Source organism: Pteropus medius, unplaced genomic scaffold, assembly GCF_902729225.1.
Source record: "Pteropus medius unplaced genomic scaffold, Ma_sr-lr_union100, whole genome shotgun sequence".
NCBI classification, from domain to species: domain Eukaryota; kingdom Metazoa; phylum Chordata; class Mammalia; order Chiroptera; family Pteropodidae; genus Pteropus; species Pteropus medius.
The window spans coordinates 8391935-8402989 of NW_024340701.1; the positions used below are offsets into that span (position 1 = coordinate 8391935).

Below are 11055 nucleotides of genomic sequence, written 5' to 3' on the forward strand. Positions count from 1 at the left end.
GCATGGACATAGAGAGGAAGTAGAAAGCAAGACTCCTAGCCCCACCTTCAGAAGCACCTATTGTGCCTCATTTTTGGACATCTTTGAAAGTAGTCCTTGCATATTTTTAGCAGTGTGTATTATTTAGCCCCTCTCTTTTGCTTAAAAGGGAACATACACTACATACTGTTCTGTATCTTGCTTCTTTCCCCTTAAAAGTGCATCTTAGAGATTGTTCTATACCAGCACACTCGGATCTACTGTGGACTGGTAGGATTTTGACAGGTGGAGGATGAAGAAAGGTATTGCTGACAGGGCACAGGCTGGGCAAGGGCCCAGAGGGGTGACCTTGGATTTGCTCACTGATCCCTAGAAAGTTAGGATGTAAAGTCTTCTTTGAAACCTAAAGGAGGAAATTTTAAGACAAATCAGAGCTAGTTCAGCTGCCCAGAGTGGAGAGGGAGCAGGTGGAACTAGCTAACTCCAGTAAAAGTGGTGGGCTGTTCTCCAAATTCTGTGTGTCCTATTGACGCTGGACCTTGGGGCTGTGGCTGGGCAGGCCCAGCTCTTCCTATCACTGTCGAGGCCCCTGGAGCCGCCCATCTCACTGCAGCCCTCCTAAATCCCTTCTGTCCTGACAGTCCTTCTGCTCAAAGTCAGTTCAGGTGCCCTAGCCTGGCATCTAGGGGATGGATGATTGCTCAGCCTCATCTGGTGCTGTCCCTTACTTGCTCTCAGCTCCTGCTAAGCCAAGGCCTGGTTGCTCCTGTGACTTTCCTGCCATCCTTCCTCCAGACCTTGGCTCAGGCCCCTAACAGCCCCTCCTTTCTGCCTGTGGCATCTCTGAGCAGTCTGCAAGCCAAGCAAAATGTTGCCTTTTGATGTGTCTTCTCTGGCGAGGTCTTTCTCCCTGGGAGATGAGAGATGCTTGGCACCTCCTTGGGTTGGGTGGGGCATGTTAGTATCTGCTTTCCTGACCCCCAGGCCCTGCCCACCTCCTGGCCTCTCCTCTGAGGATGTCCTCATGCCAATGCCCTGAGGGACGGGGCATGTCAGAGCAAGGGGAGGGAAGAACTATCCTTTTTGAGAGTGTGCTTACTGAGTTTGGCACCAGCAATCTAGAACTGCGATCACATTTCATCTTTACGGTCCTAGTGAGTCGGTTTTGACGTCTGCCCTTTACAGATGAGGAAACTGAGGTTCAGAGAGGTTACTTGACTCGTACAAGGGCATACGGCCTGTGTGGGGTGGAGCAGAGGTTCAGACCCACGTGTGTCTTGTCTCAAAGCTGTTGTCCCTTGCTCCTTGCCAGTCTCATCTCTCTCATCCAGTTTCCTTCCATTCTTCATCCAGGTCCAGCACACTTGGTACTGAGTAAATAAAAGAATATGGGTGGGGTGGAGTGGTGGTGGTGGGTCCCAGGCTGCCCATGAAAGTGTCTGCCCTTGGGAACCTTCTCACCTCCCCTTTCCCTTCCTTTGCCCCTCCCTGGTCAGATCTGGAAAGCAGAGACTGCAGCCGCATGGTGCCAGCCGAGAAGACTCGTGTGGAGAGTGTGAAATTGGTCCTGCCTCCCCACGCCAATCACCAGGGCAATACCTTTGGGGGCCAGATCATGGCCTGGATGGAGAATGTGGCCACCATTGCAGCCAGGTGAGGGGAGAGTGTGCTGCCTCAGTTTCCCCTCTTTGCTCTCCTCCTTCCGTTAGCCAGCTCCCTCTGGGGAGAAACCCAGGCTTGGTGTTGGTATTCCAGGCTTCAGAAGCTTGGCTGTTCTGGTAAGGTAACCTGGGACATTTAGACTCAGAGAACCAGAGAGCATGATTTTCCATTCTTTCCTCAGCTTAGAAAGCCCTCCAGGGCTCCCAGCTCCTGTCTGGGAAATGCCAAGCCCCTGGGTCTGGCACCAGGGCCTCCCCTTGACCTGGCCCTGTTGGCTCTCTTCCTTTTTCTTACACTCTCTGCAAATCAAGTCATTTGCCCTTCCCCTTTCCATCTTCCACAAAGCCTTTCTGACCTTTCCCTTCTCCCTGTCTGGGCTCGTTCTACCCTGAATATCGGGGCATTTTTTATAATTATGATAACTGATATTCACTAACTGACGCTCTCATAACTATGACTTTGTGCTTGCTGTTCTCTCTGCCAGGAATCCTCTTCCCAAGCCACACCCTCCTTGGGCAAATTCTTCCTCACCTTTCAGAGCTGGGCTGCAATGGCTCCTCCTCTGTGTTTAATGGGTGGGACACAATGTGTAGGCAATGCCCTTTTGGACAGCCCAGGCTGAGTGCCATAAGGTCACAAAGGAATCAGAGCCCATATAGTCAAGGACGCCTTCCTGGAGGAAGAGCACTTCAGTTGGGCCTTGAACAACAAATAGCTTTGGGTAAGGGCAGGGCTTCCAGGTAGTAGGAACAGCGGGTGCTAAGATATAAAGGTTGGAGGGAAAACGGGAAAGGGATTTACCTCAAGCCCTGCGCTAGGCTTTCTCCTGTCACCTGAAACTCAGCTGCTCTTTGGCCATGCACATAAACCTCAGTATTCAAAGCTGTGAAATGGGACTTTAGTTCTGTTCCTCTGGGCAGAACTGTCACCGGGTTGGATGGGAGTAGGTGTGCCAGAGGGTGGTGCGTGTGGTTTTGGCTGGGTCTGGAAATGCGGGCTGGGGAGGAGGCTGCCTCGAGACAGTGGCTGAAGCACTAGGGGCATTTATCTCGTTTCCCTCAACCCTGGCCTCCTCCAGCCGGCTATGTCGTGCCCACCCTACGCTGAAGGCCATTGAGATGTTCCACTTCCGTGGCCCATCCCAGGTTGGGGACCGCCTCGTGCTCAAGGCCATTGTGAACAACGCCTTCAAGCATAGGTAAGGGATGGGATGTGGGGGACTGCCCCCTTCCTCCAGCCCCAGGGCTGAGGGCTCTTTCTGACTAGAGAAGGGACCCTATGGCAAAGCTGCCAGGAACCCTTCGCCCTGCAAAGGAGGTCTAAACCCTGCCCTGCTGCCGGGTCCCTTCACAGTCACCAAGAGTCAGCTCTGATGTTCCCTCCTCTGGGCGCCCCCAGCTCTGTGCTTCCTGCTATTTTGGATCATGTGTTAAGTGTGTCTCTCCCAGCTCTTGCTTCTGGGCCTGCCACAGTGTGGATGCTCAGATCACAGGGCCACCTCTTGCCAGCTCTGTCATTATCAAACCCTTTCCCACCCTTTTCCTAAAACAACACTTAGTTCCGGGAGCCCTTACCTTTGGAACAAATCCTGATGCTGACTCCCAAGAAAGGTTACTTTAAATACCTATCCTTTCTGGTGATTTCAAAAATTGTGGTGTAGTTGTTAAAAAAAGAAGGATCTGGAGCCAGGCTGCCTGGGTTTAAGTCTGGCCCACCTCTTATCAGCTGCGTGACTTCGGGCAAGTTACTTAATCCCTCTGAGCCTCAGCTCTTTCACCTGTAAAGTGAGGCTTATCACAACCATCTTATAGTTGTAAGGATTCGATGGATGGAGTGTTACTAGTAGAATGCCGGAGAAAATGGTCAGCGAAGGTCAACCATTACTGCTGCTATCGTTGTTGTTGTTGTTGTTGTTGTTGTTGTTGTTGTTGTTATTCACAGTCTGACCAGCACACACTCTGCTGCTGTGCAGGGCAAAAACCCTGAACTAGGAGCTGCAAGGCCTTGTTTCTGATTCAGAGTCTCTTCCTGACCGTTGTGTGACCTTGGGCAAGTTATTGCCCTCTTCTACGTCTTGGTGTCTCCATCGTGTAACGTTCACATTCTGGGATCATAGACCTTCTTAAATGAGGGGGATGGTGGTGGCTGCTATTTTATAATTAATAAAGACAGCCAGATACACAGAAACAGCCACCACCGAGCTGTCAGGATCACAGCTGTCGGAGCACTGATGAAAGTGTGTATAATGGACACTTTTTCTCATAAGGCTTTGCACCTCCACCTCCTTGCTTATATCCTTCCATAACATATTTTCATTTTCAGAACATGTTATCATTACATATTTTATACATGTTTGTTGCCCCATCCCCCAGCTGTTATCCCACAAGGATATGGACCAGACAGGCTTATTTGTTTCTGTGTCCCCAGGGACTGGCATAGGGCTGGGCATGCAGTAGGTGCTCTGTAAACACTAAGGAAAGGGAACAGCTCTGAGTTTCCTGCCAGTGGGACTCTGATCCACTGCTGGGGGCACTGCAGGGGCGTGCGTGCATGCATGTGCATGCACGTGCTAGAGAGGGGGCATGGCCTCGGGAAGGTCTGTGCCACATGAGAGCAGCCCTCCCTCCCCTCAGCATGGAGGTGGGCGTGTGCGTGGAGGCCTACCGCCAGGAGGCCGAGACCCGCCGAAGGCACATCAACAGCGCCTTCATGACCTTTGTGGTCCTGGATGCAGATGACCAGCCCCAGTTGCTGCCCTGGATCCGGCCCCAGCCTGGGGTGAGTAGGGGCAGGACCCTACCCCACTGCCAGCTCTCCTCCCTCTCTGCCCCAGGGGAGGGCCTGCCAGCCCCTGACAGGCCCGGGAGTGATGGGCCCAGCCCTGTCCCTCTGCTGGGGCACAGCCAACACTGAGTGTCCTGGTATGACCCCGCCCCCAACCCAGGGATGCCCCTTATGCCAGGTAAGCACTTTGTTCTGACTGACAGAGTTTGGACCACATATGTGAGCCTGGCTCATAGGGTAGAAACAGGCATTCAAGGGCTGGCAGAGTTAGCTTTGGAGTCACATATGGGTTGGAACCACCTCTGCCACATTCTGGCAAGTACTCTCTGTGAGCTCTCAGTCCCCATCTGTAAAGTGGGCATATCTGCAGCCCTGCCTGACAGGGCTTTTGCTCGTGTCTATGGGTCACTGAATGCGCCTGGCTAAGGCCTGCAGGTGCTCAGAAGGCAGTGAGTGTTATGACAATGGTGACGGGAGAACGAGGAGCACGGGGAGGAGAGCCGGGGCCTGGGTTCAAAGGCCGTCCCTTAAAAGATGCTCCTTGTGCCTCCCATGAGCCAGGCCTTGGCTTGCTTCTGAGGGGCTAGGGAGTGACCTTGGAGAGGCAGTTCCCTCTCTCTGGGAAGGTCCCTGCCCTGCCTGCCACCTCACGAGGTCGAGCACAGGCTGTGAAAACCCCTCGCTCTGGAGCTGGGTGTTGGGCAGTCAAGAGTGGGTGATGAGTGGTGAGTGGGGAGCCTGGTGTATAGTCCCCAAGGCCCTTCATGCCTTTGCCATTTAATGCTCACAAGTAGGGAGACATTAGAAGTAGTGGTTAAGAGGATGGGCTCTGAGTTAGGCCATCAGGGTTCTGATCCTGGCTTCACTCCCACCCCTGCGACCTTGGGGAAGCCACTTAAACTTTTAGTGCCTCAGTTTCCTCCTTTGTAAAATGGGGATTGTACTAGTCCCAACCTTAGAGGGTTGCCGTGAGGCCTAGATGAAATTTTGCATGGAAAGCGCTTAAAAGAGTGCCTGGTATATAGCAAGCGCTTAATAAATGTGGGTTCTTATTAGCATTGTAAGTACCCTTAGGATCCGCTTCTAAAGAGGAGGAAACTGAGGCTCGGTAAGGGCAGGTGGTGTTCCCAGAGTCCCTCAGAGAGTCTGAGGGGAAGCTGGGGCTGGAGCTCAGTGACCTAACACTTTCCTGTCCAGGTTGCTCTGCCTCTGGCTGGCCCAGAGACCTGAACTCTACTTTAGGGCTGCAGGGTCTCCTTAGGCCCTTGCGGGGGTTGTGTGTGTGTGTGTGTGTGTGTGTGTGTGTGTGTGTGATAGAATAGGAGTGGGGGACAAGTTGGTTGTCCTGTCTGCACCACAGTCTGTCCCTGCTTCTCTCCCCAGGATGGCGAGCGGCGGTACCGAGCGGCCAGTGCCAGGAAGAAGATCCGCCTGGACAGGCAAGTTGGGGCTGGGCAGTAGGAGGAGACACTGGGTTCAAGGCTGTCCACCTGCTCTCTTGGTCTCAGGGGCTTGCATTTCTTTGGTGCTGCCCCTGTGCTGGGCATCAGTTGGGCCCTTTACATCCATATAGCCTCATTCCACAGTGGTCTTACTGTCCCATTGTACAGATGAGGGCACTGAGGACAAAGGGATTAGGTGGCCATGGGCACACAGATAGGAATGATTGGCAGAGTGAGAATTTGAACCTGGCCGGATCTGGCCAATTTTAAATCTTGTGTTCCTTCCATTAAGTCTGATGGCTGTTTGGCAGATGAGGAAAGAAAGGCCCTGAGAGGAGAAGATGCAAACCCAGGTGTGAATGACTGCTAAGGAAGCACTTTACAAACTTGAAAGAGCTGTGAACACACTGGGAATCACCACCACTATCCATTATTAAAAGTGTGATTTACATAGCATTTACCATATGCTGAGCACTGTTCTCCTCACGGTGACCCTACTAGGCAGCTGTGACTACTGATCCCATTTCATAGATGAGGACACTGAGGCATAAGCGTGAAGTCTCTTTAGCTCAGCAAGGGTGTGGAGCACTGAGTCTTTGCCCAGCACCCTTAACCTCCCGGCCCATCCTGCCTTTGACTGAGTTCGTATGTTCCTGCTGCTGTGTTCTGTGTACCCATCTAGTCTCCTGGTCAGACAGGAGTCAGTCTCCCATCTGCTGGGCTGAGTGCAGGGCCTGGCACACAGTGGGCCTGCAGTAAAGTCTGTCCAAAGAGATGGGCTCCCAAGGGACCAAGGTTGTCATCTTCCTTCTCTCCTAGGAAGTATATTGTGTCTTGTAAGCAGGCAGAGATGCCCCTCTCTGTCCCCTGGGACCCTAGCAATCAGGTAAGACACTCTGCTCTGAGGGGAAAGTCCTCGGGCCCACCAGGGCCACTCCCAACCTTCCCCTGTTGTTGGAGTGGGTTTGGAGGTAGGCCTGAAGGGGACAGGCCAGAGAGGAGAAGCAGCTTGTCCAGGGTCACTGGGCGTGTCTGGCCAGGCCTGGGCCTCCTTCCCCAAAGCCCAGTACCCACCCTCCTTCATGATCTAAGTTCCTCTCCCCAACCCCAGTGTGGCCTCAGTGGAAGCGGAGAAGGTGAGGCTTCTCTGTGTGCCCTATCCAGGTGTACCTGAGCTACAACAACGTCTCCTCCCTGAAGATGCTTGTGGCCAAAGACAACTGGGTGCTGTCCTCAGAGATCAACCAGGTAGCTGATCACCCACCCACCATTTCTCCTCCGAGCAACCAGAGGTGACTGACTGCAAGCAACAGAAACTCTCAAACCACTCATGTCAAAAGGGGGATTTCTTAAAAGGAACGGATAAGGTCATGAAACTGACCCCGTTATAGAAACATAGAGCCCACAGGGCCTAGAGCAGAGAATTCTCTCCTGCTTTTCCACCTCCTTGCCCGCATCTCTCATCTCTACTGCTCTCTGCCCAGCTGCTTCCTTCCTCTCTCTCTGCTCCTTCTACTGCTTCTACTGTGAGTCACTGCCAGGATGGGAGGCCAGTGAACAAGCATGGGCTGAGGGAAGACCAGCTCTGCCACTCTTGTCTGGGAGGGGTCGCTTCCCCACCCGTGACGTTATGGGGTTGGATGGGTGCTTGGCTCTGAGGATCCATTTCATTGTTGCCTCCATCACTGCTTAAGACACCATCCTGTCCACTTGTGCTGAATGCTCTCAGCCATTTTGATAGGGATGAGACCGAGGCTCAGAGAGGTTGCGTTGCTTGTTCATACTGACACAGTGAGTCAGTGGAAGCCCTGAGCTTCCAACCCTGGCCTCCGGCATCCCAGTCAGCCCACCCCCCTACCTAGCATAGTCTGGGTAGGGGCTACAGGAATAAGGCCGCCCTTATTCTCTCCCACATAGGTCCGCCTGTACACTCTGGAGGATGACAAGTACCTGTCCTTCCACATGGAGATGTTGGTGCATGTGGATACAGCCCAGGCCTTTCTGCTGCTCTCAGACCTGCGTCGGAGGCCTGAGTGGGATAAGCATTACCGGTGAGGGCCAGGGCACAGGTTTGGGAGGGTCCCTTCTCAGGCCTGGTGGGGAGGGTGGGCCTTCAGGTGTCCTCCTGCTGAGCCATCCCTCATTATGCTCAGCCCCTGCCGATCTTTAGCCAGGGGTGGGGTGGGGGACTGTAGTTACATGATAGGTGGGGGTCAAGGTCAGGGGTATTCTGAGCCTTTAGGGAAGGGACTGATCCCAGATTTGGAGTTGAAGACCTGGTCCTATTTCTGGCCCAACTAGCTGTTGACTTTGAGCAAGTCACTTCCTTTCCGGGCCTTAGTTTTCCTCCTCTTAAAATGGGTATTTGAGGGATGGGTCATGGACTGGAATTGCATTCAGGGATAGATCAGTGATTTTCAATCTGTGTTCAAACTTTACCAAGTTTGCCAGTTCTTATAGATATGTACATGAATATGTTCTTTTTGAATGCAGTGAATGACTGAATATAAATGTTATTCTTATGAACACATTTGTTCCCCAAATTTATTGATTCTTCATATGACTATCTTCTTGCATTTAGTAAAGTAAGATAAATATGTTCTTTGGAAAACAGCCAAAATTTCAGTGTTTAATATGAGAATGTTAAGTTGGAATTGATATTTTAAAAAATCTCTTTGAAATTATTGTTATACCAACATGCTACTTGATCAGTTCTCCAATGGCTTATTACAAAAAGCCTATATTCCTGAGTTTATCCATAAGGAGGACCTGTGCATTTGGAAATTCATATTCAGCACAACTAGTGCATCATCACACCTGTGTGGGGTATGTGCACCTGCACAGACATGTAGACACACATGTGTCTGTATGCATGGTAGTGTCTGAGCACGTCTGTGATGGAAGTATGCCCACAAGTGTGTCTGTCTGCATTTGCCTGTGTACATATTTCTGTGCTCCTGTGTGTGTATGTGTGCGCGTGTGTGCGCACGCGCACGCGCACGCGCACACCTTGGCTGGGCCTTCCTGCTCTCCTGTGGTTCCTGCTGAGCAGTGTAGGGGCTGAACTGTTCCCTAGGTATCTGTTCAGGTAGGCTGAGGCATGGAAGGCTGAGCCAGACATGGCTCTCACACAAGGAGCCAGCATGACACCCTTGGGCTCTGAGCTCTGGGCCTCCCAACAGGAGTGTGGAGCTAGTGCAGCAGGTGGATGAGGATGATGCCATCTACCACGTCATCACCTCTGCCCTCTGCGGCGATGCCAAGCCCCAGGACTTTGTGATCCTGGCCTCCCGGCGGAAGCCTTGTGACAATGGGTAGGTGCTTGACTGCTGGGGTGGAAGGTGGGCAGGGCTCCCCAGGGTGGACATCAGCTGAGTCAGTGCTCTAGTTTTTGGCTGTGGGACCCCAGGCACCACTTGGCTTTTCTGGGCTGCTGTGGTTATACTACGGGTAAAATGGGGGACAAAGGAACTCACCTCCCCACTGATCACTTATGCTCTAAAGCAGCGTGATCTGTCCCTGGAGTGGCAAGGCCATTTCTTATATGGCACCTCCTTGGCCTCCATCCTCTAAAAGCCCCATATTGGGTGGCAGGTCTGCCAGCTGTGCCAGTCAGGAAGCTAGGACAGACGGCCTCACTTTTGCTAGAGACAGGCACAGAAAGATGAAGCATGGAAATTCTAAAGCCCACTGCTTCTTCCCTAGCATCTGCCGTGGAAGATTTTCCAGAAAATCCCCAGTGAAGTTATGCTGGTTTCTGGCAAATTCAATGCTGCTAACACACAGGGGCCTCCTCTCTCCAGCCTGACCCAGAGCCAGGAGTTGGGCCTTTAAGATTTTATGTGCCTTAGACTCTGATGCCAGTGCCAAGGGCGTCTCCAAACCTGGGTCAGTGCTGGGGGGTGTTCTGGAGCCTGGGCTGGGCAAGAAAGTCACTCACTTTCTCCTTCTGTGCCCCTTCCTGCCGTTCTTCCACTCCAGGGACCCCTATGTCATTGCACTGAGGTCGGTTACACTGCCCACTCATGGTGAGATGCCAGAGTATAGGCGTGGGGAAACTCTCTGCTCAGGCTTCTGCTTCTGGCGTGAGGGAGACCAGTTGACCAAGGTGAGGTCGTGTGCCCTTTCCACCTCCCATCTGGATCCAGCCCAAATCCACGTGCATTTACAGAGCTCAGTGTTGCTTGGCTAACAGTTCCATCCCCAGGCCCCCAACCCTACCAGCCAGCTCTCCTTCCAGCTTTGGGGAACCTGAGTCTCAGGCTGAAAGTGAGCCTTAAGATCCTATGCAGAGATAAGTCCAAGGCCACTGCCGGGTCTTGGAAAAAGCTTTGGACACTGAGGGCAGAAGGCCTGGGTTCTGATCTCAAATTCATCTCATTTACTTATATACCCTTTCTTGTCTAAGAAGGCTTTATATAGTTCCCAGGGCCCATCACACTATGTGGGGAAGGCAAGCTGAGAGCGAGTGAGGATGAGGCTGTGCAGCTCCTTTTGGCTCACAGCTGCTGCTAGGGCCCTGGACTTACCCAGATAATACACTCAACTGACGAGCTTTTCAGGATGATCCCTGGGCTTTGTTCGAATTTGTCTCTAAGGCCCTAAAACACCTTTGTTCAAACAGGTTTCTGTGCTGGGCTCTGGAGACCCAGTCTTTGTCCTCCAGGGTCTCCTGGCTGGCAGGGGAGAAACACGATGACAGTTCAGTGTGTTCTGACAGAGGAAGCTAAGATTGTCAGCATCCAAAGGGAGGGGTCGGGAAACTGGCTAAAGGAGGTATTGCCTGCCAATCGTGTAGCTTTCTAAGACCCCAGGCTGCTGCCCTCCCAGCAGGCAAGCAAGGCCGACTTCCCACTGCTTCATGTCCACTTGGCACTTACCTCCTCCCCAGCCCAGCTTCCCTGAGTGTGACTTCCTGTCCTGCAGGTATCCTACTACAATCAGGCCACCTCGGGCTTTCTCAACTACCTGACCACCAATGTGGCCGGCCTCTCCTCTGAGTTCTATAACACCTTCAAGGCCTGTGAGGAGTTCCTTTTGGACAACCGGAATGATCTGGCCCCCAGCCTCCAGACCCTTTAGGCAGCCTCAGTGACTACGTCGCTCCCACTCCATCCTGCCAAGGACACACATGCGGTATATTGAGAAAGGCGGAGGCATTTATTTCTTCCTGCCTCCCCCATGGGAA

The 11055-nt window shown here is 52.6% G+C and overlaps 1 protein-coding gene across 5 annotated transcripts in view; it reads left to right on the top strand.

The window, feature by feature from the left end:
- The window catches only part of ACOT11 (acyl-CoA thioesterase 11), a 46042-nt gene extending 35004 nt beyond the window's left edge, over nucleotides 1-11038 (top strand). For 4 of the 5 annotated variants that reach the window (XM_039887066.1, XM_039887084.1, XM_039887076.1 and 1 more), the window contains 10 exons: nucleotides 1476-1632; nucleotides 2720-2839; nucleotides 4275-4419; nucleotides 5809-5864; nucleotides 6687-6753; nucleotides 7032-7115; nucleotides 7785-7918; nucleotides 9050-9181; nucleotides 9849-9975; nucleotides 10794-11038. In XM_039887066.1, the coding sequence (XP_039743000.1) occupies nucleotides 1476-1632; nucleotides 2720-2839; nucleotides 4275-4419; nucleotides 5809-5864; nucleotides 6687-6753; nucleotides 7032-7115; nucleotides 7785-7918; nucleotides 9050-9181; nucleotides 9849-9975; nucleotides 10794-10949 (1178 nt within the window). In that variant the 3' untranslated portion in view covers nucleotides 10950-11038. Of the gene's footprint in view, nucleotides 1-1475; nucleotides 1633-2719; nucleotides 2840-4274; nucleotides 4420-5808; nucleotides 5865-6686; nucleotides 6754-7031; nucleotides 7160-7784; nucleotides 7919-9049; nucleotides 9182-9848; nucleotides 9976-10793 lie in introns of those variants that run through there. The other variant, XR_005658220.1, reaches the window with a different exon arrangement.
- Nucleotides 11039-11055: the final 17 nt, after the last annotated feature.